We start from the raw sequence: 24,584 nt of genomic DNA, 5'->3' as shown, positions 1-24,584 counted from the left end.
TTGAGTTCTGTTAGCAATACGCTCAAAAGGAAGCGATATAGGAAGATGGGGGGGGGGCTCCTCAAGCTACTACATTCTGAAGACTTTCTGACGTGTCATGTCTAGTCTCAGCTTGCAGTATCACAAGAGACAGAAAACAAATAAATCAAGATCAAAATCAAATGAATGATCCATCTCTTCCCTCCGTGATTTCCATGTGCGTGAGGTCCCGTGGAGGTTAGAAAACGCTAGGAAGGGACAAGAATGCCGCCAAGATTAATCCCCTCTCCACCAAGGATAGGAATAGTTGGTCATCTCTAGCATACATACATGTATACAGCGATAGCGTCCAACACCTAGCACGTAGCACGGTTATCGAATCTAGCCGGGATGGTGTTGTTGGCAGGGAGGAGAGAATTCGCCTTGAAGAACGATAATCTGCATGCATTGTCTGATAGGCGAGACAGCACGTCCAAGCCTTGATTTGGGGGTAGCTTTACATCTAATCTATTGCAAAGTATGCGTTGAAATGTAAAAAACACCTCTGCAAAAGTCCTCAACCCAAAACTTTCAACAGCGGCCATAATCTTTCCTGCCAAATGCCAAGGTCGTCTAGGGAGCCGCCATCAACGAAAACCACCCCAACGCAGATTTCTAGAAGAACAAACTACCAAATCTCCTCCCACCAAGTCAACCTAGCAAAAGCAGCCTCCACGGCCGTGTCGTCCGGGGACTTCACCGCCGCGGCCGGGTCGCCCCGCAAACAATCCTTGACGGCCTCCTTTACTGCACGCGACATCTTTAGGCTGCCGCCGCAGACGACGAAGATGGCGTCTGAAGCGACCATGGCGCGGACGGCCTCTGGGTGTTGGCGGATCACGTCCTGAACGTAGGCGCGCGGGGTAGACTTGTCGCGGGAAAAGGCTGTGAAGACGTCGAATTTGGGTCTGCTTGCGGGTGAGGCGGTGTCGTCGATAGCAGGAGTGGTAGCATCGGTAGTAGGAGTGAAAGAAGGTAGGGTATACCTCGTCTTGAGGTTCTCCCAGACGTCGCTAAAGTGGAAATCTGCTTCTCTGCTACGGCTGCCGAAGAAGACGGCGGTATCGCCGACGCTCACGGCTGAGGCGAGGTGGGAGAGGCGTTCTTCGATGAAGAGGCGGAGGGGCGCGACGCCGGTACCGGTTGCGATGGCGCAGAGGGGGCGGCGGGCGTGGACGGGTCCGTGGAGGGATGCGGAGCTGCGGTTGAGGGTTATGCGGAGAGGGGTTCCCGGTGAGGTCAGGGACTCGAGGTAGCGGGAGCAGAGGCCCTGACGGATTTTGCGGAGGATGGTCTTGTATTTGACGAGGGCTATCAGGAGGGTTATGCTCGTCTTCGTTCCTATTGTAGTCATCGTCGTCTCTTGAGATGGCGGGAGGCTAGTTTGATGGGCAATGCTGGCTATGCTAAAGTCCCGGCCGCGCATGACGGGGAACATGTCGAGGACGCGGCTCAGGGGTATCCGGACGGAGGTGAACTCCTCGAGGACCTCGAGAATGGTGCGCCGGGGCCTGGTGGTGTAGTCGAAGAACTCGTCCGTGTACTCTCGCATGGTGAACTCGAGGAGTCGCTGCTTGTGGTATTCATCGTCGGAGAAGTAGTACATTTCTTTGAGGAAGCTGCGGCGCGGGGTGCAGGTGATGTCGAGGTTGTGCGTGAGCAAGTCGCGGAGGGTCGTCGGGCGGTCGTGGTTGATGTAGAGGCCACGGGGGAGATCGGTGCCTTTAGAAGAAGAGGAGGTGAATGTTAGGGGAAGGTCTGCGATGGGGTTCCATTGCATGAGATCTATGAGCTTTTGAACGTCGTGGGGGAAGTTCTTTGGGTAAATCGTCAGGCTATCAAAGGGGTTTATTGTAGGAGGTCCGGTGGGGGATGGGTCGAGGGCGAGTTGGACGAGGCGGACGTCTTGAAAGTGTGTCGTGGGCGTCACTCGTTTATTGACTTCGAGAGAAGCAGCATGGCCGCTAGGGATGGGTAGGAGAGTTGTTGGGGGAGTCTGATTTTCAGATGCGAGCTCGTCTACCGTTGGCGAAGGCCCGGCAAAAGTCATTGCATCGGTCGCATGTGTCAGATCCTCGATAGCGGCTGCTGTGTCTGGGTTGAGAGAAGTTCCGCTGGGCTGGTCATCGCCTTCGGTCTCTACCACATGCCCGTTCGTTTTGTGCTCGAAGCTGTTGCTTAAAGTTCCGTTTTGTAGTGTCTCTGAGCTCGTGGCTAGCTCGACCGTGTATCTCGGGGGTAGAAGAGCGCCGTCTGGGACGGGAGAGACGCTTTCTGGAAGAGGATACAGCTCGAGTAACCTCTTTTGCAAGTCTGCAGCCCAGGGCATGTATCTCTCGTCCGCTCTGCTCTTGCGTTAGTAAACATCATTGAAGCAAACTGTGATAAGGGTAATTGCTAGGATACTCAACATAAGAGAGAGGTTTTGCTTCCTCCCGTATGTTCAGCAGTGGATAACAAATGACATAGAGAGAAGGGCAAGGGGATGTCAAAAAGTTCCGAAAAAGGCTCGGGAGACACAGTCACCATAGGCCTCGGCCAATAAGACAGTAACTCAAGCGCAATCGAATCCAAAGGTAGGCCTATTCGAACGCACTCGCATTTCGATACTTTGAAACACATGTTCTAGCGTGAGCAGTGGGGTTGACGAGGAACTCCACTACAAGGCTTGTTCAGGCTTAATATGGGAAGGATATCCAATATTCAAGAAGCTCACGTGGAAAGGATCCCAGGAGGTGAGGGCGAACTCGTATCTCAGTGTTGAGGACAACTCTGTCACTGAACAGAATGGGGAGCCCCCGAGATGAAGACAGAAAACAAGGGCGAAGTAAAAGAGCACCGAAATAAACCTACCCATCCGAGTCTTGCTCGTCTGCTTCACCACGTGGATAACATTCCACGGCACCTAGTTGCTCTAGCCGCTTATGCAGCTTCCTAGCAGCCCAGTTAAATCTGCAGAAAATGTCAGCCATTGAAATCGTTACCGACAACAGTTACCTTGTTCTCCAAGGAGTGAAAGAAGGGGGAACAACGTCAGAGAGCCAAAAGACATACTTGATGTACAGGCTATCGCCAAGTCCAAAGGTCGTAAACTTGACCGCACCAAGGCAGCCTGGTGGTAGCTTCTTCCTCAGAAGGCTTTTCCAAAAGGCAATCGAGTTGCGGGGCATATCTCCCTGGCCCGTCGTTGATATGACGAAGACGACCAGCGAATATTGGAGTAACATGCTCTACCAGAGAAGTCAGCCATGTGTAAGGCACCATGTCCAGAGACTTTGATCCGTGTGTATTAGACCGCAACCCTAGGCGGATTCGCAGCAGCACACTTTTGTCTTGACAGCCTAGAGCAAAACTCACCAAGTGGGCCCCGTTCATTTCATCAACCTTCGTCCTGAAATGCAGACGCTGGGCGTTGCGACCGATTTCTTCAGCAATGTCCTGAGCATTGCCGGTCTCCGAGCCGTAAAGAACCAACATGGACCGGCCGGGCAGGTTAGCCACCACAGCCGGCTCGGGGCTGGTGGGTTCGGCGGTCATGTTCTTGGACCGACTTCGAAGCGGGGAACTTGTTACTTGTGAAAAGTTGATGGCAAGTTTCATCCGTACGTGCTTGTAACGTTGAAGTGAACAGCAGCGTGGTCCGGGTGGAACCTTTCAAAAATCGTGACTCTAAGAAGGTGCGGCTCTTGGGTCTGCTAGCGCGGGGGTGCAGCTTCTCAGAAACGTTTTTCTTTGCCTTCCAAGCGGCATCGGAGCTGCAGGAGCCATTCGGGCTCTCAAGGCGCGGAAATGCAAAAATGCATGTGCTCTATGAAGTCACGTGTTATCGCACTTGCTTGGTCTTGAGCTACCCAGGTACAAGTCGGAATTTCTGATTCTCACTCAGATGTAATTGTCGAAAAAAGAGAGAGTCCAAGTCGTGATAGTCGAGTTTAGAGACAACCCTCGAAACGTCATTGAGTGCCCGGCATTGTCTGGGGCAAATGCTCCTGCGAGCGTAGCCTGTCAAGGCCTGTGTGACGGTCAGCCACAAGCATGGATAACACCCAGTGACCCGACTCCCAAGATTCAGGTACCTTTTCACATGCGCCACAGATGCGAGAGAATCCCATCGAAGAGATGCAGGGCACCAGGACCCAGTGCCGGAACCTAGACAGTCACTAATCCCAACCAGATTAGAGCGGCGATTCGTGGGCTGAGACCCCCTAAGGACTAAAGATGCGGCGGTGTGCTGCCTTGCATGCAAGGTAACGGTTGGGCGGGCTGGGACCACCTCACACACGGGAGGTCGGCGCTGGTGTCACTCCCCAGGCAAGGCGAGTGACAGCATTCCCCATTCTGAAGAAGCTCCTGTGGAGAAGCTTGAGGCGCCTTACTGCGAGACGACAGATGAGGCAAAGTCAGGGAAAACCTTCACGACTCAGGTCTCCGCCTCACCACGCCTCAAGCTGCTGACACGACTGTTTCCGTCCTCACCGAATCCCACGCGAGCTTAAATTGCTGCTGACAATGCCGACCAAAGAGTGAAATAATATGTGCGGGTTTGACGACGAGGGCCATCCGTTCTGCCCGGGCAGATGCCCTTTGCGCTACAATCTCATTACCATCCTGGTTGGGAGATTATCTGTCGATCTGTACGCGCGACAGTCATTCCCTTGCTGATTGGTGTTGGTTGAGTACGGATATTGGCTCGTGTTGATATCAATATCGGACATGAGAGCGCGGGATTGATAGGAGAAGCTGAGTCTAGGACAAGGGACAAGGGGAAACTTCTGCCTTCGTCCCTTCTTTGCACTGTTGGCTTACCCCCCTGCATGGGACCGTTAGGACCCATGGAGCCTTAGCGTAGGTTGCTAGGGGACCCTCACCAAAGTCTTCATGCGCTCCGCGAGATCCAGTGGGCCATGGGAAATTGTATCATTCCGGACGCCAAAGCATCTCTCCGCGGTCCCATAGATACGGGAGGACGATGTTGACCGGGGACGGGAGACGGGCCCTGAATTGGCATCCGCCGGAGCCCCATTGCTGAACCGGCCGGACCAGCCGTCGCGTCACTCGCATGTGTGTGCGAGCTGCCATTGCATTGCCGTGGCTGGAGCTTGGAATTGGCGACGTGTAATTACACTGCTGACTGTGTCGCTTGCTCTAGTCTCGCCGTCCAGTCTAGTTAGTTGACTACTGTAAGGTGCAGACCGACCTAGAAAACAAACTGCATTGACAGATGTTTTAGCTGAGTAGAGCCAGGTAAAGTGAGGCAAGGTTAGGCAAGACAGAAACGTTCGATGGACGTACACATGCATGGCAGTTAGTCCACGCAGGCCGTAGATTTAAATCTCCGATATGTGTCTCTCGCACGGAATAGTCTGGAGAAAAGGTTGGTCGTGATCATTGACAAAGAGGACAATTGCACAGCCTTAGCCTCAAGAGGAATCAACTCGTCTTCCGGCGGACGAGTATGATTTCGACCTGTACCAGAAAGGATGAACTACCAATCAGTAGAAGACCAACCAGCAAGATTTGCCGATGTTGGGCTGATTCTGAGCTTTCCGAGATAATGTTTGCACGAGAGTGTCCCATCCGGCAGCTCTCATAGCATAAAGATGAGGGACTGTAACCAGATAAAGACGAGCATTCTTCGGATATCATAGCTGTCGTCATGGATCAGGAGAGTATCGCTTGGTGACTCTTCCCAATAGTTGACAGGTGGGTCCCAAGAAAGCCAAGTTGATTGTTGCAACTCTTGCCGATGTTGGGGAGAACTGCGAGGTACGGATACCGGTGGCCAATCGGGATTTGTGGATGCGGCAAACTTGAGCAAATCGGGTCGACAAGCACCTGGCCATGTTGAAGATGCCAGAATATCAGACCCCAAGGTTTGTAGACTGAACATCGCACGTGAGCAACCACAGTGGGCGCAAACCGCAAACTTTGGGCCGACAGACAGACAGGTCGGGACCAGACCCTCTGGAAAGACCAGACCGTAGCTGCCGAAATCTTTGTCGCATCTTCCGGCGGCCAGTGGCTCCACGAACACGCACATCAGCGGGTGGGCACTGGTTCAGGCCTGGCTTGGCTGGGATCCCATCGCGACCATTTTGCGGGGAAGAGTCATACCACCGCCCTGATAGGCCGGTACTCTTGTCACCGCCTGGGCAGATCACACAGGTTTCTTCTCGTGTGAGTTGCATGTTTTTTGTTGATGGTCGTATTGCTCAGCATGTGCTACAGCCAGTCATCGTCTGTATTGGCGACCAATGTGGCTGATAAGGTCTGATATAAAAATGAATGTCACGGCATCGCTAAAGAGTACAGCAAGGTACCTACGTCGATGGAAAGGGGGGGAAAGAAAGAAGAAGAAAAAGAAGCAATGAAGAAGCTGCACCTTTCTTCTCCTAGCAGGGGTTGCCGTCTGGCCCATCTCGAAAAGCCCGTGCTCTGTGGCTTGAAAAGATGGCTTGTCAGGTACCTGCCATGTCCAACACTATCGTATGGGTCTTTCCTGGATGGATGGCATTCCACCGCCTTGCCTCCCCAGTCTTGGTAAGGGGACCTCCTTCCACTTCATCACTGGCGAGAACACCTTTCAGGAAGGTTCGGCTTAATAAGGCACCTTCGCACCTGTGCACCTTTGTAACAGTTGACGCGCGAGGAAGGAGATGAACAACTTGATCCATTAAAGTAGGAACGAAGCTGTCATCTCGCGTTTGCACAAAAGCACTGTTCGGCCTTAGGTTCTAATTGATAAATATATCGTAATCACAGAAAAACAACAGGTCCATCACGTCATCCGGCGAGAAACATATGGAAAGCTGCTGCCCTGCCGTCATTTCCATTCGTGCCTTCCCCTTCCCCCTTCTCCTTACCCCATACCCCCTGCCCGGCTGCTGCAGACACAATAGGCAAGTACCCACCCACACCCTCGTCTTTCCGCACCGCCACAGCAGCCTAGGAGCCCGCTCTTGCCATCCCAAGGTACCCAGAACGTGGGCCGCACCTGCTGTTCGGTGGGTTTGCGCCTCGCTTACCCTCGTCCGCCGTTCCCCCTGCTCACCAGAAAAAAAAATATTTGTATTTGAGGTCGCGGCTTGAGCCATCCCTTTCCTCTCTCCTTTCCCTCCACATCACAAATTCAAGATCCTGTGTCACCGCGCAACGCAACGTCGTCTGTCAACTTTTTTCAAGCTTTCTAGGGCACCAAGCTACCCTGAGAAAATTCCCCCTCATTGTTTCAGAGTTCTAATCCACCGAACTTCCATTCTCCATCAATCCGAATCTTCGTTCCTGTCACCGGGTCCAAGTTCGCACGTCATCTGTTATCACGCACTTCACCGAAACGCAGCCTCAACCACCACAAACCTCCGTCTCCATCCACCAGACCAATACCGCCAAAATGTCTGCTGCCGTCGAGAAGGTTTCCGAAGCCGTCAATGACGTTACCAATGCTCTGAGCAATGCCACTATCTCCGACAAGGCCGCCGATAAGCCTGCCGCCAACAACGATGCCGTCCTCGCCAGCGCTGCTGAGGGACGCCGTCTGTACATCGGCAACCTGGCCTACGCGACAACGGAGGGGGAGTTGAAGGAGTTCTTCAAGGGTTACCTTGTGTAAGTTGTTGCGAATCTTCTCGTCGTCACTTTGGTCGTCACCGACCTCATTGTCATCCCCTACCTGTCGTCATATCATCCTGGGGCCTGCTGTACGCGGTAGTGCGAGCTCGTCCCCGTGGAAGCTGTACCTTCCCAAAGCACCTGTTCCCCACATATCCTCTACGGCACTGCTTCTGACATCGCATCGATGCCCACTTGCTTGCATCGTTTGCACTTGACTCACGATGCATCGAGGTTGGGCGTCGCGTTGTGTCTGTTGCTGCCCTGCTGCTGCTGCTGCTGCTGCTGCCTAGACCGCTTCTCTCAGCTGTCACGATGTTGCAGCGTGGCCTCTCATCCCTCCCTGCCCCGCAAAGTTCCACCCACTTGCGTCACACATGCCAACTCATACTGACCCGCCTTTTCCCGTAGCGAGTCCGTCTCCATTCCCAAGAACCCTCGCACCGACCGACCTGTTGGCTACGCCTTCGTCGACCTCTCCACCCCCTCCGAGGCTGAGCGCGCCATCTCTGAGCTTTCCGGCAAGGAGATTCTCGAGCGTAAGGTCTCTGTTCAGCTTGCCCGCAAGCCTGAGCCCGCTGGAGAGAAGACTGAGGGTGTCAACGGTGAGGGTGCTGGTGAGGGTAACCGCCGCCGCGCCTCCGGTCGTGGCCGTGGACGTGGCCGCGGCCGTGGCGGTCGTGGTGCCCGCGGTGGTCGCAACGTAAGTTGAAGTCAAAACATAGTCGCCGAGGAGCTACTTACAATTGTACAGGAGGATGGCACTCCCATCGAGGGCGCTGCCGCCGAGGTCCCTGCCGGTGCTCCCGCTACCTCTGAGGTTCTGCCTCTGACCGACGCCACCAACAAGGATGCCGCCAAGACCCAAAAGGCCGGCGAGTCCGCTGAGGCTCGTGCCCCCCGTGAGCGTCGCGAGCGTGGCCCTCCCGCCGACGGCATTGCCTCCAAGACCAAGGTCATGGTCGCCAACCTCCCCTACGACCTGACCGAGGAGAAGGTATTATCTCATTATTCGCTCTGTTTGTTGCCCCGTGCTGACACATTCCAATAGCTCAAGGAGCTCTTCGCCGCCTACGAGCCTTCTTCCGCCAAGATCGCTCTCCGCCCCATCCCCCGCTTCATGATCAAGAAGCTTCAGGCTCGCGGCGAGCCCCGCAAGGGTCGTGGCTTCGGCTTCGTCACCCTCGCCTCTGAGGAGCTCCAGCAGAAGGCTGTCTCCGAGATGAATGGCAAGGAGATTGAGGGCCGCGAGATCGCCGTCAAGGTCGCTATCGATAGCCCCGACAAGACCGATGAGGAGGCCAACGCCCCCAAGGAGGAGACCAAGGCCAACGGCACCCCGGAGGCTGCCACCGAGGCCGCGGCTGCTCCTGCTGCTGCTACTGAGACCCCGGCCGCCGCCGCTCCCGCCACCACCGCCTAAATGTAGACGACCAACCTACAGCCCCGGCAATGTGTCTCGGCCCAACCTCCCGAGACACTGCCTTTACGAGCTTTACGATGCGGTACCTGTTACGACGATTTCAATTTTTTGGAAGTGCCCACCAAAAAGGTGGCCAACGACATCTACGTCTGCCTTTTGACCAGATTCGCTCTCGGTAGATAGGCCAAACAAGATGTGCAGGGCTGCCACCATCCCTAAACTAATACACATGATCTTACCGGCCACCTCTTCTGTACCTGTTACCTAACCTCCCATTTTCTCCGTCACCCTCTGCTGGGTTGTAAATTAGCTTAAGCTGGAGGCGGCTTAGAAGGAAGAGGAAAAGTTTGGCGCAAAACGTTTCAAATCGGGTAGCTTTTTACAGTTAAAAAAAAACAAAACAAAAAGGGCGGTGCAACACCAAAAAAATCGTTGAGCGAGTGCATTATTGTTGTCAAGTGATTTTAAGGTTGTGCTATGTGGTTCGAGTTCGCAGAAATCGTCTGAATGGCTAATAACAGAGTGCTGCTTTGCACTGTTTGCACATAGAGTTGGCCATGCAAAACAAAGCATGTGGTTCCTTGGACCTTGACACTTTTCGTCGTCCATTCGGTGGGAATCCGTGGTTGGTTTCAGTGGTGCATGTATGGCGTTTCGAGGACTATCATTGGGTGGCGGCAGAGACCCAAAAGCCAAGTGTCCCAGATCGAAGTCTGGACCTTTCCTTGTCTGTCGAGTCTCCAGCAAAGCCCCATGGAGTCGAAGTCCCCTGTCTAACTTGTGAGAGTCAATAATGCTCCGATTGCTCGAGGGGAAATCCATAGATTCGAGCATAACAATACCTCCATAGACGTTAAAGCACATACTGGCTGGTTGGTGTTACCAGAGACTTGGTAGCTCACGTGTCCGTTCCCCTGGGCCAAGGAACTCAAATACATGGATGAAATTGAGGGCAACGTCAGTCACTAAAAGGTACCCGGCCAGACGCCCAGACTCCCGCACCCTAGTCGACTGCCAGCAAACCCCTTATCGGCATCAAGAAAGCCCCTCCACAATTCCTCACTGCGACAACCTCCCACGTACCTCAACCTGCCCTTCTTTGCCACGTATTTTCCGCTCATACCCATTCACCAGCCCTGAGCTCTTCCCACGATGGCTTCCAAGGCCATGTGGGAGGTCGATCCCGAGACGCGCGCCAAGGTGAGTTCTCTCCCAAGTCGAGTGCCTTGCTTGCGACTTCGCGACTCGCCGCTAACCCAACGTCTCCTCACAGCTGGCCGCGATCCAAAAGGAGGCCAAGAACAACGTCTGCTGTGACTGCAACGCACCATCCCCGCAATGGGCCTCTCCGAAGTTTGGCATCTTTATCTGCCTGTCATGCGCCGGCGTCCACCGCGGTCTCGGCGTGCACATCTCCTTCGTACGCAGCATTTCAATGGACGCATTCAAGCAGGTCGAGATCGAGCGGATGCGCCTGGGTGGCAACGAGAACTGGCGCACTTTCTTCGAACAGCACGAGGACACAAAGATGAGGGGCATCTCGTGGGACGACGCGACGATCGCGGAGCGATACAGTGGCGAGGTCGGCGATGAGTGGAAGGACAGGCTCTCTGCCAAGGTAGAGGGCAAGGAGTACGTTCCCGGCGAGAAGAAGCCCGCACCAGCACCGGCGGCGAAGCCCGCCAGCCGAACGGGCACACCTCTCGGCAGCACGAACAGCCGCTCCGCCAGTCCCGGCAGGAAGGTCAAGGTGGACGATAAATACTTCTCCAAGCTCGGCGCCGAGAACGCCTCCCGATCCGAGGACTTGCCTCCCAGTCAGGGAGGCAAATACGCAGGATTCGGCAGCAGTCCCATGCCCGAGAAGAAGGAGGGTGGCATCCCGACTGTGGACGATCTGCAAAGGGATCCAGTGGCCGCTCTGACCAAGGGATTCGGCTGGTTCACAACCACCGTCTCCAAGACGGCCAAGACGGTCAACGATGGCTACATTCAGCCCACAGCGAAACAGGTGGGTGACCCTTCTAGTTCAATCATATCTCCTCCGGCGCCGGCCCGAACGAAGAACTCCGGACTAATCCGACGCCCTCCTTGAAATTAGCTTGCGGAATCCGACTTTGCAAAGCAAGCTCAGATCGCGGCGGCCAACGCGGGCCGCGTCGCGCAGCAGGGTGCCCGCAATGCCCACGACGGCTTTAACCGCTTCGTCGAGGGCGGTCCCAGCCAAGGGGGCCAGGGCGGAGCCTCGAGACAGGCGCCGTTGGATGAGAGCAAAAAGGACTTTTGGGACAGCTTTAGCAATCTGGCAGACCAGAGGCAGACGCAGAGCGGAAGCTCGATTGGTACTTCTGCTATGGGCAAGAAGACTGGAGGTGCCGCGGCACCGGCTACGAAGAAGGAGAATGATGGGTGGGATGACTGGTGAGTTCGGGCGTTATACGGTGTCCGGAGAGTGTGTTAGGGGCGGGCGGGTGAGCGGTTGTTGTGCTTTGGCAGGCCTGCTAGTCGAAGAATATCAATTTAGACTGCAATATCACTTATTTCGAGATTGGAGACGCTGTGGCCTAAAGTGCCACTGACTTTGCAACCGTGTAGCTGAGCATGTCTTATGGTCCTCGAAGTGATACTGTGACAGTGTCCTACCTACCTAATGGGTAGTGTTGAAACAAGCGAACATCTCAAAGCCGAGATGCCTTCAGATGAGGGCGGAACGTCCAAAGGAGCAGTACGACCAAAATCAACAGAGCTTCGGGATTACGAGCCCGCAAGTCAGCGTCTACGCTCGAATGACCGAAAAGGGCTTACGGTGGGGCGGTGACCCGAGGTTAGCCGGTATCGCTAACGACGGAGTCCCATTTTCCCCAGTGACGACACGGACCTTGACCACTGAAGACCTCAAGCTCCCACCACACCCTCCAATTCCCATCTGCGCAATCCCACAAGCAACCCCCTCCACGCATCAACAACGGGCCATTGAAGAAGCAGAGCGAGAGAGAGAGCCCGAACCATGTCCGCCCTCCGAATTCTCGTTCCCGTGAAGCGGGTCATTGACTATGCCGTACGTCTACCAAAGCTCTGCCCACGCTACCCGACCGCAATTGGCACTTTCTGCGCAAAATTGGCTTGTGATTATGGTCCTCCAGCTAACATTGGATGTGTTCCGCGACAAAACAGGTCAAACCCCGAGTCAACAAGGCCCAAACGGGCGTCGAGACGGCCGGCGTCAAACACTCCATGAACCCCTTTGACGAGCTCTCGGTCGAGGAGTCGGTCCGCATCCGCGAGAAGAAGCGGGCGCCCGGCGGCGTCGAGGACATCACCGTCATCTCGGCGGGACCCCCCAAAGCCGTCGACGTGCTGCGCACCGCCATGGCCATGGGCGCCGACCGCGCGATCCACGTCGAGACCAAGGAGGGCGACGACCTGGAGCCCTTGAGCGTGGCCAAGCTGCTGCGCAAGGCCGCCGAGGAGCACAAGTCCAACCTCGTCATCCTCGGCAAGCAGAGCATCGACGACGACGCGAACCAGACGGGCCAGATGCTCGCTGGTCTGTTGGGGTGGCCGCAGGCTACGTCGGCGAGCGTGGTGGAGTTTGGCGAGGGGGATAGTGTGAGCGTCACGCGCGAGGTTGACGGTGGCGTGGAGACGGTCAAGGCGAAGTTGCCGATGGTGATTACGACGGATCTGCGGCTCAATGAGCCGCGGTACGCGAGCTTGCCGAATATTATGAAGGCGAAGAAGAAGCCGCTTGAGAAGAAGAAGCTGGCCGATTACGGGATTGGTGTCGAGAAGAGGTTGAAGGTTTTGAAGGTTACTGGTGAGTCTTTCTTCTGCGCTCTTTATGGCGTCGTTGTCTATTTCCCCGATGCGTCTGCTACAGAAACTGGATTTGCATTGCTTTCCTCTGGAGAATTGCGAGCTAACGAATCTTCACAGAGCCCCCTCAACGCCAGGGTGGCGGCAAGGTCGAGGACGTTGACGGTCTCGTTGCGAAGCTCAAGGAGCTCGGCGCCTTGTAGGGGGCGTGTAATGGCTTGTACCAGTACGAAGAGACCCTTTTTTGCAATAGAATCGATTCAAACGCAGGCTTCTCGGACATTCGGACGTGATTACGGAGAGCGTTCGGAGTACGAATGCATTGTCGAGACATTCTCAATATACATGGCAAAGCTCAACTCCTATGGCATGTTGTGTAAGGATACTGATATCACAGTTGCTTGCACATACTACTACAAACTAGACTTGCGGTATTCCGAGCCCCGCATTGCGTCAAAAGGATGTACCGGGTCCCGGCCTGGGCCTAAGGGCCTACCTATCACATGAAGAAATCCAGTCACCACACCACCTTGCGTGGCTCGAATCGGCTGACTTCTGCCATCTTGAGGTTGAGCGAGAACGAGAACCGATATATCCATCAATTGTTAAGATGGAAAAGCAAGCTGATATACCTTGCCCCCCTTAGCATCTCAGTCGAGGAGCTCGGCCTCGGGTAGATGTTGCGCGGGAACCGTCCGCTGCGCTTTCAACCCTTCAGTGGGCGGTTACGCATCACAGGGGAGTCAACGGAACGGTCCGGTCAGCGAGGTTGAAACCGAGCACGTAATGTACCGCCCCAACGGAACCGGCGAGAGTGTATTAAGAATGTGACGCATCTCGGAAATAAATCTCGGAATGCGAAGGCACATGGGACGCGATAATTGCTCGACCGGCATGAACGTCTGACGTACCGAACTTATTGAATCTTCCAAATTAACCATCGCGATGTACGTCAGCATGTCTAGGTGTATCTCCGAACGAATGACGTCGGTTGCATGGAGAGTTCATCGCCGCAGCCTGTCAGTACCTCGTAGTATCAAAAAGGGCAAAAAAAGCAAAAGCTCAGGCACCCAGTTCGGGATTCGAACTGGACGCGTTACGAAACCTCCCGGTGAGATTTCATACCAAGTTCATATTGTATACTAACGTAGCTGGACGTTATACCATCTGACCACGGGGATCAGTTGGGCTTGGTTGAAAAAAAGGGACCTCAATTTGAATATAAGGTAAGGCAAGCACTCATCAGGCAAGTGCTCAGCAGGAAAGTATTCAAGAGGCAGGCAGTCAGCCTGAGTGGGTCGGGTGTATATTCCACAGGAGCAAACATGGGATCACAGAGACCGTCGTCTAATTCTCTCCATTGGATCTAGTCCTCGGTGGTTATCAGTCTTTCGGCCATCACACCTGTCTGTACGAGCTCCCACCGGCAGCCTTATCAAACTCCATCGCTTCCTGCAGCCCAACAATGCTAAACAGCTTCCTCGGCGAGAAATCAGACTTCGTCCCGACCACGCCCGTCTCCTTCAACCTCGCCAACGAATCGCGAATCGCCTCGTACGCCGGCGCAATGGCCGCAAACGGCACAATCATTATGCGGTACCCAAGCTCCTTGGCCTCAGCAGCCGTCCACGAGGGCGTCGCGCCGTGCTCGACCATGTTCAGCAGCACCGGCGTCGGCGCAAGAGCCTTACACACCGTCCTCGCCTGCTCCGCCGACGTCACGCCCTCAAGGAACGCGACATCCGCGCCCGCCTCCACAGCCGCCCGAAGCCGGCGCAGAGCCTCGTCGAAGCCGTGCGTCTGGATCGCGTCGGTGCGGGCGATGACGACAATGTCGGAGCCGATTTTGCGGCGCGCGAGGGCGGCGGCTTTGATGCGGGAGATGAAGACGTCTGTGTCGACGACTTGTTTGCCTGTTAGATGGCCGCAGCGTTTCGTCTGGACCTGGTCTTCGATGTGGAGACCCGCGACGCCGCTTCGGGCGTATTGGGTTACGGTGCGGGCGACCATGTTGGGCCCACCGTAGCCTGTGTCTGCGTCGGCTACTAGGGGGATGGAAGGGTCTAGATTGGCGAGCATTTCGGCGTGGGAGCGCATGTCGTCTAGAGTGGCGTAGCCTAGGTCTGGGAGGCCTAGTTTTGAGGCTGATGTTCCTGCGCCGGTCTGAGGTTCTTGGTGTTAGTGAATGTGTGGGAGTGAGAGTGAGAGTGAGGGGCTGAGTGTGGTTGTGGGTGGGCTTTACCATGTAGAGACCGTCGAAGCCGACTTCGAGTGCGATTCTGGCGCTGAAGCCATCGTATACGCCTGGTAGGAGGATTAAGTCGTCCGTCTCGTTGAGGCGTTGTCTCAACTTTGTTGCTGCTGGGATTGGGGCTGGGGTATTGTCGTTGTTTGATGCCATTTTTGTTATCAAGAGCGAGCTGGATCAATTGTCTGTGATGGAAGTCTAATTGATATCGATCTCTGAACCAATGATTTGGAATAATCTATCAACTAATATACGTTGAATTTGACCTTTCAGGAAGTTGAGGACGAAGGCAAAGAGAGAAGTTCAAAGTCCGAGGAATCCGCCAAGACGCGCCGAAATAGTTTATATCCGGAGATTATTCAACGGATCTTGCCTCCTCATGACGCAACTTGCCGTGGGGTGCAGTTAGTGCTAGTGTTGCGTTGATTTATTCCCATCCCCACATTCCCGTGGTTTCCCTCCTTTTCTTCAACGACTCCCCGTTGTAAAATGAGGGCCAACTCGCCATTCGGACATTTCGGGCAGACGGCAACGGCTTGCTGGGAGTAGTCTATTTCCACGACTGACCATTCAGAGGGCCTCACGTTGCGTTGCGCGGGGGGCGGGGGGGGGCTAGGACTGTTGTACGGCACTAGGCGATGGAGAGGCCGGTGTTATTCCCGTCTTGTTCGCTGGGTTCGCAGGGTTTCCTGCTGAATAATAGACATGAGTTGCTGTGTGTTGCGTATGGAAGACTTCCGAAGTCGGTTCGGGATTTGCGTGGGTTTCTACTTTCTAAAACATCGGAGCCATTGCGGCGAGTTTGTCAACTGAAATGGGCTCGGAGATGTGGATAAATAGGTACGTATGTAAGTTTGGTGGTGAGCGGAATAGTCTTGGGTTCCGTCGGCTCACTGCGAGCTTCGGAAGACAGTGTCACAATCTTCAGGATGGAATGGACGATGTGTATACGGTATGTTACCCTGAGATTTACTAGTGCGATGGCTTCGGTGTTCGGCATAGCCTCTCAATATCACATGTCTAATATTGATCTAGTCTTTCTTAGTGACTAACTATAGGAAACTTGTGATGTAAGTTCGTTGAGTATACTCATGTATTGGTATCACAAGCACATCTCTCGTCCTCTGTCACCACATAGTAAAAGAACTCGCTCATCATGGCGTGCATGATAGCCACCGTTCACTATACACAAGAGAAAGACGCAAACCAAGATCACGATTCTAGAGGGGTCCGTCCCCTAACCCCTCCACGGGAGCGCATCGGCCGAGTCAAAAAAGTCTCCGTCCGATCACACGCTCGTCCATACCACAGTAGACGACCACAGTAGACGACGGTATGAGACGGTCAGACTTTTCCACAGCTTGAAGTCCAAGCTTTCGAAGATGACCTACTGAGAACAACCTTACCCCTCCCTCCCCCAACGTCGCAGCCGCGACGCGTCGTAGAGTTCAATAGTCTGCATACACTTGGGTTGTTGGCAAATTAAGCATCTCGGGCCCCGGGGGTAGCGGCGGATCACTGAATTTTTTTTTGACTTTGGAGCCTGGAACGTTGGATGGGCACTCCCGTCCACCCCCGCCCAATGTGGTGAGAACACGCTCATGTATGGTGATATTGCTGAGACTCGACTCTCATAATGGCAACCCGGCAAAACCTGGAAGCCAAGCTCGTTATCGGGACGTTTATTTTCGGCTTATCAATGTTTTGCTGTTTGTCTTGCTTTTGAGCAGTTTCCCATGTGCTGCCACGTGAGTGATGGATGTGAGTGTGGATGAGGGGGGAAGGGGAAAGATACAAACCTTTTTGCAGGTCATGCTAACGTCCGAAAGCGAGGCGAGACTGGGTTGGCTCGACTCGATATATCAAAAAGACAAAAGCTGCCACACCCACCTCAAACTCCTTGGTCAACGGTTCATATTCGCTGTCACCCTTATACACACCCAACCTCAGGTCAGACAACCATCGATTATTGTTCGCTCTGATAATCGTAGCCTGGAAAAGAATTGGAGTTCGCCAACATGGGTAAAATCACCTCTACGAGTAAAGGGGAGGTCTCGGTCGACACGATCGAAAAGGGGCCTCTACCCGACGCGTCACCAATGTCGTCTTCGTTGCCGGCATCTCCCTCGTCACCGCGGCTCGAGACCCCCGAAGAAGTGGCCATGGCACACCCCGAGTGGCGCGCGGCGGAGAAGAGGCTGGTGCGAAAGCTCGATATGACGCTTATGCCGGTGATTTGGACGTTGTACATGTTCAACTACCTCGACAGGAATAATCTCGCGTACGTTCTTTTTCCCCCGAGGTTCGCTCTGATAATGGAGTGGGTGTTCGCTCTTCGCAGCCGCACGAGAGCTTGTCGCCAGTACACTGACGTATGATGGTGGTTCGCGGTATAGACAGGCCAAGTTGAATAAGTTTGAGGCGGATCTCGGGCTCGTGGGGGAGCAGTTCAATACCGCCGTAGCGATATTCAACGTCGGGTGAGTCCTATTGGGGATCCTTTTGTGCCGTTTCTCTCTCTCTCTCTCTCTCTATTTGGGACTGCCGCTGACCCCTTTTTCGTCTTGGCGAATTAGGTACATGGTCGCCCAGTTACCGCCCAACATGCTCATCACCCGCGTGCGTCCGAGCATATACCTGCCGTGCTGCGTGCTCCTGTGGTCGTGTGTATCGGCGTCGACGGCGGCAGCAAAGAACTTTTCGAGCCTCGTCGCTATTAGAGTGATTCTAGGCGTCGTCGAAGCCCCGTTCTTCCCAGGGGTAAGTTGAACACACTCTCTTTTGCCCTCTGCTCTTCTCGTGAAACCCCCTTTAAGGGGCACCCGAGCTGGAGGTTCCCCTCTTCATGGCGTAAAGACTCCTGAACTCCTGCCGACGCTATGCTCACGGGGAACACATAGATCTTCTACGTCCTCTCCTGCTGGTACACCCAAAAAGAAATCGCCTTCCGCACAGCAATCCTCTACTCGGGCATGCTCATCGCGACGGCTTTCTCGGGCTTCATCGCCGCCGCCGTATTTGCGCACCTCGACGGCGCGCGCGGGCTCGCGGGCTGGCAGTGGCTCTTCATCATCGAAGGAGCCGGGAGCTTCACGTCCGCGTTCGCGGCGCTAGCTTTCCTGCCGGATTACGTCGGGTCTCGCACGGGCATGTGCTCGTGGCTCATGTCGGAGAGGGAGCTACAGGTCGCGGCGCAGAGGATGGACGCTGATCGGGTTTCGGTGCCCGAGGAGAAGTCGAGTGTGTGGAGGGGGTTGGCGCTTGCTGTTAAGGATGCGAGGACGTGGGCTTTTGTGAGTTTTTTGTCGACTCTACACCCCTTTCCCTCTCTTTTCTCCTGCCGCTCTTTGAGAGCGTAGCTTCCCCCTGAGAAACGTAAAAGTAGAAGAGGTATGTTCTCGACTGACTTGGGGGCAGGTCTGCATGATGGCCTTCTACCTCTCCTCCCACGGCCTCAACAGCTTCTTCCCGACAATCGTCCAAGGCTTCCGCCTAGGCTCCAACACAACAACCCTCATGCTCACAGCGCCGCCCTACCTCCTCGCCGCCGTCGTCGCCCTCTGCGTAGCCGTCTCCTCGGACCGCCGCGCCGACCGGGGTCTCCACATCGTCGGCCCCGTGTGCGTCGCCATGCTCGGCTTCTTCATCTCGGCGGTGACGACGAACCGGCCCGCGCGGTACTCTGCCAGTTTCCTGTACCTCCCTGGTGCGTTCGCGTCGACGGGCCTGATTTTCAGCTGGGCGGCGAGCGTGGCGAGCGAGACGCCTGAGAAGAGGGCTACGGCGACGTCGATTGTGTGTTTGTTGGCGCAGGTGGGCAATATTTGGAGTCCGTATTTTCTTTAGGCCGGCGGATAATCCGAGGTATTTGCTTGCTTTCTTGTTGATGATGGTTTTTTCGGCCATGTGTATCGGGACTGTGTTTTGGATGAGGTGGTCGCTGGGGAGGGCGAATCGGAGGATGGTGGATGAGGCTGAGGGGACGGGGAGGAGAGTGAGACTGTATATACTCTGATGAGAGGATGGAAGAGGGTAGAATGGGGGGTTGGCGTTGGAGTTAGAGTTTTTTTCGATTCGGGGGCACCATCACTTGATGTATGACTTGACGAAGCTTATAGAAAATGAAGAGTATGAAACTTTATGAAAGCATCCCAGCAATGTCTTCATCATGGTCTTCAGTCATCTCAAGCTGACTTCAGCGCAAGGTCATTGGCTAGCAGCAACTAATTTGATCACTTCTGTGAATCTCTGCGAAACGAGGATATCTCATCTTGACTGCCATTCGTAGCTTCACTGCAATGTCCTTGGAGTGGTCCTTAAAGGTGAAGCGTCCGTCCCCACTTTGGTAGCTTCACAATCCATATAGAGTTTAGAGGGTCACAGCAAACGCTGTGTGAGAACGTCGTGACTCTGCCGCGAACGTTGACTTCTCCATCTTCAATGCTGACTTGACGTCTGTGGGCGGCAGCGTAATTAGAACTCTTGAACACGAGATGAGGGGTCGAGTCGTCAGAGGGCACTCAATCAGAAGCCAAACTTCTTCGACTGCATCCTTGGCATGTATGTAACCAAGCGTATTCAACCGGACAGCTGCTGACACGATGAGACCACATGTAAGTTGAGGTGGCATTCCTCAGAATCTCGCAAGTCTAAACACAAAAGACGAATGAGACAGAAAGACAGGAAAAAGAAAAACCACCGCTCACAAGAGACTCGAACATGATGGCCCGCTGTGCGTGTTCGCATGGTTGCGTGCTCAGAATCATGTTGTATCATCTCAATTGGTTGAGAGAGACAGACCGCCTTGAGTGAGCCGGGGTTTCCGAGCAGATGGGTGCTGCAAGGTCCTGCATCTGTCTTCTTTCAAAGTTCAAACGCGCGCCCCTCCAGACAGGAACAAAAGGGACGCGGGACTCGAGTCGGTGTAGACTGCAGGACCCCGGAGAAAGGGTTGAAAGGGACTCAAGTTTGATGGTTTCCGTATCTGGTTGGCAAGGGAGGACCCGATAGCTTGCGATAGGCTGGCCGCCAATGCGCGTCCCCGTTTGACAGTCCCGTTGGAAGAGACAGAAAGAGTTGTTCACTCGGTCTAGCCCAACCGGGGAGAGGTGAATTGGATGAATTGGATGAATTGGATGGATGGATTGATGCATGTAGGCGATTTTATGCAGGGAAACACAGGGCTGTCTACGGTATGCAATGTCAGCAGTTTTAACTCACCCAGCTGAAAAGTGGGACTCCGAACCCGGCGGCGGGATGGGGAGGGCGCGAGAGAAAAGCAAGACAAAAAAGAGCCCACCAACTCTGATATTGCGTCAATTTTGGGAGAATGAAGCATTGGAACAATGTGCCGAGTAGCTGCAAAGGTGATCCCTGGGTCGAAAGCGTCTTTCCGCAGCCCAATGCCGGCTCAATGGCACGGCTAGATTTTTTCTAGTGCTGAACAGAGTATTTCCGTACAAAGTACAAAGCGAGAGGCGGTGATGTAATTGTCCAAGAGTACGGATAAGACCAGTCCAATTCGGCTCAGCAGGGCTGATAAGAACCAGGGGGGAAGAAAGTGATTAAAGGGCGGAATTGCTAAAAGGCTGGGCGAATTATGTAAAGCCCCGCGATAAGGAACGACATCGGCGGTGCGGGCGCCCTTGTGCTGGGGCGGGGAGGTACCTTACCTTACCTGCCCGGTTGCCAGTGCCCGGTGCTTTGGTGACAGCTTGCCCTGGTGTACGGATACCAGTGCTTGGGGCTGGGCGGCGAGAGTTTCCCCTGCAGGCATCCTCATAACGGGGGGGCCCGTTGACCCCATTACTGGCTAATCAGCGACCGATCTTTCCCCAAAGGGTCCAATGACAAGCTCCCCAAAAAAATTTGCCTTGCCCAACCCAAGTATTGCTGCTGGCTGTGACTTGGGCGGCGGGGACTTTTACTGCGGTACTCTTTCCCAGGTTGACCTGACGTTGAATACCTGGGAACTGGGTAACTGGGACTTGGACGGGGTGAGCGGTGGTGGAGGCGGAGGAGCAGGAGGAGGAGAGGAAAGGGCCCCGTTTGCTGCGCGCTGTGTGACTCCGTGTGCCGGCGCTCGTGCTTCCTATTTTTCTACCCGATCTCCTCCCACCGCTTCCCTTCTCTTTTTTTCTTTCCCTTTTCCTCCTCCAGATCCAAAAATCCTGCAACATCGTGCAACACACTCGTCACAGATTATATCCAGCCATCATCCATCCACAACCTCGCCTCGAGCACTTCACTACCCTTCTTCTACTGATTGACCATTTGCAAGCTGCCCTTATGAACGGGCGTCCTTCAGTCTTCACCTCTCAGGTATGTCAAATGATTTTCGTCTTTCTCTCTCTTATCAGATCCCGCCATGTTGGTTCGTCTGAGCTCACGGTCTTCGTGATACCTCTTGACCCCGCTGCCAAACTCTGTCTCAAGCTGGTGCCCATAGCCCAATTGAAGCTCTCGGGTGTCCAGTCTACTTGCACTGAAGACGCATTGCTTCTTTACAACCATTAATATTGCTAAATTTCGGTTGCTGACTCGCTATCTTCAGGATTATCTCTCAGGTTAGCATAATACCCTCGATTGACTCACCGCCCCTCCAACGTGGCACGCGAGACTGACCATGTTTCCCACCCCCCAACAGACCACTTGTGGAAGGCTGCCAGCCCCTAAAGTGTCTATCCAAACCACTAGCAACTTCTTCTACATCACCTCAACCTAAACCCAAGCCAACATGTTCTCCCGATTGGCGTCCCTCACCAAGCCCGCGGCCAACGGTGCCGCCGGGTTGAGCTCCGGCCTCCGAGTTCAGACCCGATTCCTCTCCGGCCAGGCCGCTGGTAGCAAGGGCCGCAAGATGCCCTTCACCCAGACCCGTGCCACCACCCCCGTCGCCAACCTCGACGCTACCCTGACCATCCGAGTATGTCACCGCCGAGATATCTACGTCGTGCCAGCGATACAGAAACAAGCTTGCTAACAATCCCTTCAGGATGGCCCCGTCTTCTCGGGCCGAGCCTTCGGAGCAAACTCCAACATCTCCGGCGAGGCCGTCTTCACCACCTCCCTGGTTGGATACCCCGAGTCCATGACCGACCCCTCCTACCGCGGCCAGATTCTGGTCTTCACCCAGCCCCTGATCGGCAACTACGGTGTGCCCTCCAACCAGCGTGATGAGTGGAACCTCCTCAAGTACTTTGAGTCCCCTCACATCCAGTGCGCCGGTGTCGTCGTCGCCGACGTCGCCACCCAGTACAGCCACTGGACCGCCGTTGAGAGCTTGAGCAACTGGTGCGCCCGTGAGGGTGTTCCCGCCATCTCGGGCGTCGACACTCGTGAGATCGTCACCTACCTCCGTGAGCAGGGTTCCTCCCTCGCTAGGATCACTATTGGTGACGAGTACGACGCCGACGAGGACGAGAGCTTCATCGACCCCGGCGCCATCAACCTGGTCAAGCGTGTCAGCACCAAGGCTCCCTTCGTTGTCGAGTCCCCGGGTGCTCGCTTCCACGTTGCCCTGATTGACTGCGGTGTCAAGGAGAACATCCTTCGCAGCTTGGTCAGCCGTGGCGCCTCCGTCACCGTCTTCCCCTACAACTACCCCATCCACAAGGTTTCCAGCAACTTTGACGGTGTCTTCATCTCCAACGGCCCCGGTGACCCGACTCATTGCCAGGAGACCATCTACAACCTTGGCCGCCTCATGGAGACCTCCCCCGTCCCCATCATGGGAATTTGCCTCGGCCACCAGCTCCTCGCCCTGGCCGTCGGTGCCCGCACCATCAAGCTCAAGTACGGCAACCGCGCCCACAACATCCCCGCCCTCGACTTGACCACCGGCCAGTGCCACATCACCAGCCAGAACCACGGTTACGCCGTCGACTCTTCCACCCTCCCCAGCGACTTCAAGGAGTACTTTGTCAACCTCAACGACGGCTCCAACGAGGGCATGATGCACAAGACCCGCCCCATCTTCTCCACCCAGTTCCACCCCGAGGCCAAGGGCGGCCCCATGGACAGCTCCTACCTCTTTGACAAGTACATTGAGAACGTCCAGATGTTCAAGGACAGCGAGAAGATCTTCAAGGACAACCGTCCCACCCAGCTCATGCTCGACATCCTCAGCAGGGAGCGTGTCGGTGTTGAGCCCACCACCCTCGCCGCGGCTGCTTAATTGAGTCCGTAGTGCTTTGGTGTGAATAGGGGGTTACTTGCGTCCTGGTGCAAAATGGGGTTTCTGGTTCTTTGTCTTGTAGTTATGGGTGTCGCGGCAGTTGGTTTTAGGGTCTCTTTTCGACCTTGGGCATACACATCATCAAGTGGGATTTGGTGGTTCCTTCCTCGCTTTTTTTCATTACACAGTTCCATAGCAGCTCTCAAGAAAGCTACCTTCCCAAATTGAAACACAAAAACGTTCATGATCTGGAAACATCACTCTTCCTCACTTCCTTCTCATGTGATGCGATGCTAAAGCAACCAATGACAAACACACTGGTGAAGGTAGGTGCGGCGTGGAGTATGAATGTGGCCGTTGCGACGGGGAAGAAAGAGGTGCTGATCATGGCAGGCATAGATAGCCATTGTGAAGGCTGGCACGACGGAAACGACTGCAAGAGCGATAACCATCCTACTTCTCGACGGATGTCGTTCAATTCTCAGACACCGAGCTCCGTACGCACTTCATTTCAACATCACTCTGGCACATACATCCACACGAATTGAAAGCACAGCTATCCCTCTGCCTTTCTTGATTGCTCGTTCTCTTGGCCGTTCATACCTTTTCCGTATCCGTATCGTCAGCATAAGAGATCAACATCAACCACAGGATAGCTCTTCGACATACACCAGCATGGATAATCTGCATTGTCTTCTATACGATGACTGGGCGGATCTCCACGCTGCCGACGCCTCGCACCAAGGTCCGTTGTTCTCGTCAGAAGAGTCGAAGAAAATCGACTCCCTGTTAACCGTCCCGGTATACCCAGTCTATGGTGAACGGGCGGACTTCTGCGCTACCGATGGCTCGCACCCAGGAACCTCCTGTGTAAGCTACGGGCAACTACCAGTCAACTCACACGTATGGCGGGCGCAAATGCCTCTTCATAGCGAAGGCGCCTCTCCTCCTAAACCCTTTGTCCAAGCGAATATGTGCTTTGGTGATCCGGGTGGCCGGATTGGAACCGCACGCGGTTCGGAAAGGTACTACAAGGAAATAGGCGCTTATCAAAACATCTCGCCATGGCAGTCGTCCTCTCTGCCGTTTTTTTACTTTCCTCTACCGTTCTTGGAGGAATCTGTCACCCCATCACTACCTTCGCATATGCATCCTTCGTCGAGCAAAGATGTTGCAACCGAAGGACAGGCCTCTCACATCCCAACCTACATCATCGGCATCGGCGGTAGCCCTTCGAGTGGCAAGTCAACACTAGCCTCGCACCTCAGCTACGTTTTCAAAAAATTTGGACCGCT

At 54.6% G+C, this 24,584-nt stretch overlaps 8 protein-coding genes across 8 annotated transcripts; 5 read left to right on the top strand and 3 right to left on the bottom strand.

Moving 5' to 3' along the window:
* Window positions 1-646: 646 nt before the first annotated feature.
* Window positions 647-3,555, bottom strand: BDP81DRAFT_390370 (flavodoxin; the record flags this gene model as incomplete). Its single annotated transcript, XM_060587392.1, has 4 exons — window positions 647-2,363; window positions 2,872-2,970; window positions 3,073-3,248; window positions 3,376-3,555. 4 exons carry the CDS (start codon window positions 3,553-3,555, stop codon window positions 647-649), a joined length of 2,172 nt encoding a protein of 723 aa, XP_060449670.1.
* A 3,501-nt stretch (window positions 3,556-7,056) lies between these two features.
* On the top strand, window positions 7,057-9,213 carry BDP81DRAFT_126715 (uncharacterized protein). The gene is made up of 4 exons (XM_060581680.1): window positions 7,057-7,623; window positions 8,038-8,329; window positions 8,381-8,623; window positions 8,678-9,213. Exons 1-4 carry the CDS (start codon window positions 7,409-7,411, stop codon window positions 9,047-9,049), a joined length of 1,122 nt encoding a protein of 373 aa, XP_060449669.1. The 5' UTR covers window positions 7,057-7,408; the 3' UTR covers window positions 9,050-9,213.
* On the bottom strand, window positions 9,214-10,199 carry BDP81DRAFT_126740 (uncharacterized protein). The gene has a single exon (XM_060581681.1). The coding sequence runs from the start codon at window positions 9,911-9,913 to the stop codon at window positions 9,377-9,379; it is 537 nt and encodes a 178-aa protein (XP_060449668.1). The 5' UTR covers window positions 9,914-10,199; the 3' UTR covers window positions 9,214-9,376.
* Window positions 10,200-10,201: 2 nt separating this feature from the next.
* On the top strand, window positions 10,202-11,474 carry BDP81DRAFT_310436 (uncharacterized protein; the record flags this gene model as incomplete). Its single annotated transcript, XM_060583640.1, has 3 exons — window positions 10,202-10,249; window positions 10,323-11,060; window positions 11,151-11,474. 3 exons carry the CDS (start codon window positions 10,202-10,204, stop codon window positions 11,472-11,474), a joined length of 1,110 nt encoding a protein of 369 aa, XP_060449667.1.
* A 582-nt stretch (window positions 11,475-12,056) lies between these two features.
* BDP81DRAFT_390367 (electron transfer flavoprotein domain-containing protein) lies at window positions 12,057-13,068 on the top strand (the record flags this gene model as incomplete). Its single annotated transcript, XM_060587391.1, has 3 exons — window positions 12,057-12,107; window positions 12,224-12,866; window positions 12,986-13,068. The coding sequence occupies 3 exons, from the start codon at window positions 12,057-12,059 to the stop codon at window positions 13,066-13,068; spliced, it is 777 nt and encodes a 258-aa protein (XP_060449666.1).
* Window positions 13,069-13,996: 928 nt separating this feature from the next.
* BDP81DRAFT_403224 (Pyruvate/Phosphoenolpyruvate kinase-like domain-containing protein) lies at window positions 13,997-15,360 on the bottom strand. The gene is made up of 2 exons (XM_060588872.1): window positions 15,108-15,360; window positions 13,997-15,028 (listed from the first exon to the last, which is right to left on the bottom strand). Exons 1-2 carry the CDS (start codon window positions 15,264-15,266, stop codon window positions 14,264-14,266), a joined length of 924 nt encoding a protein of 307 aa, XP_060449665.1. The 5' UTR covers window positions 15,267-15,360; the 3' UTR covers window positions 13,997-14,263.
* A 1,335-nt stretch (window positions 15,361-16,695) lies between these two features.
* Window positions 16,696-19,128, top strand: BDP81DRAFT_504369 (major facilitator superfamily transporter; the record flags this gene model as incomplete). Its single annotated transcript, XM_060595622.1, has 6 exons — window positions 16,696-17,394; window positions 17,510-17,593; window positions 17,690-17,873; window positions 18,014-18,406; window positions 18,531-18,912; window positions 18,944-19,128. The coding sequence occupies exons 1-6, from the start codon at window positions 17,132-17,134 to the stop codon at window positions 19,126-19,128; spliced, it is 1,491 nt and encodes a 496-aa protein (XP_060449664.1). The 5' UTR covers window positions 16,696-17,131.
* Window positions 19,129-21,849: 2,721 nt separating this feature from the next.
* Window positions 21,850-23,289, top strand: BDP81DRAFT_310927 (carbamoyl-phosphate synthase subunit arginine-specific small; the record flags this gene model as incomplete). The annotated part of the gene is made up of 2 exons (XM_060583679.1): window positions 21,850-22,038; window positions 22,108-23,289. The coding sequence occupies 2 exons, from the start codon at window positions 21,850-21,852 to the stop codon at window positions 23,287-23,289; spliced, it is 1,371 nt and encodes a 456-aa protein (XP_060449663.1).
* Between the last annotated feature and the right edge of the window lie 1,295 nt (window positions 23,290-24,584).

Source organism: Colletotrichum phormii (genome assembly GCF_030913505.1).
Source record: "Colletotrichum phormii strain CBS 102054 chromosome Unknown BDP81scaffold_3, whole genome shotgun sequence".
Classification (NCBI taxonomy): domain Eukaryota; kingdom Fungi; phylum Ascomycota; class Sordariomycetes; order Glomerellales; family Glomerellaceae; genus Colletotrichum; species Colletotrichum phormii.
Note: the sequence above shows the minus strand (reverse complement) of the source record. Positions and strands in the feature narration are given on the sequence as shown.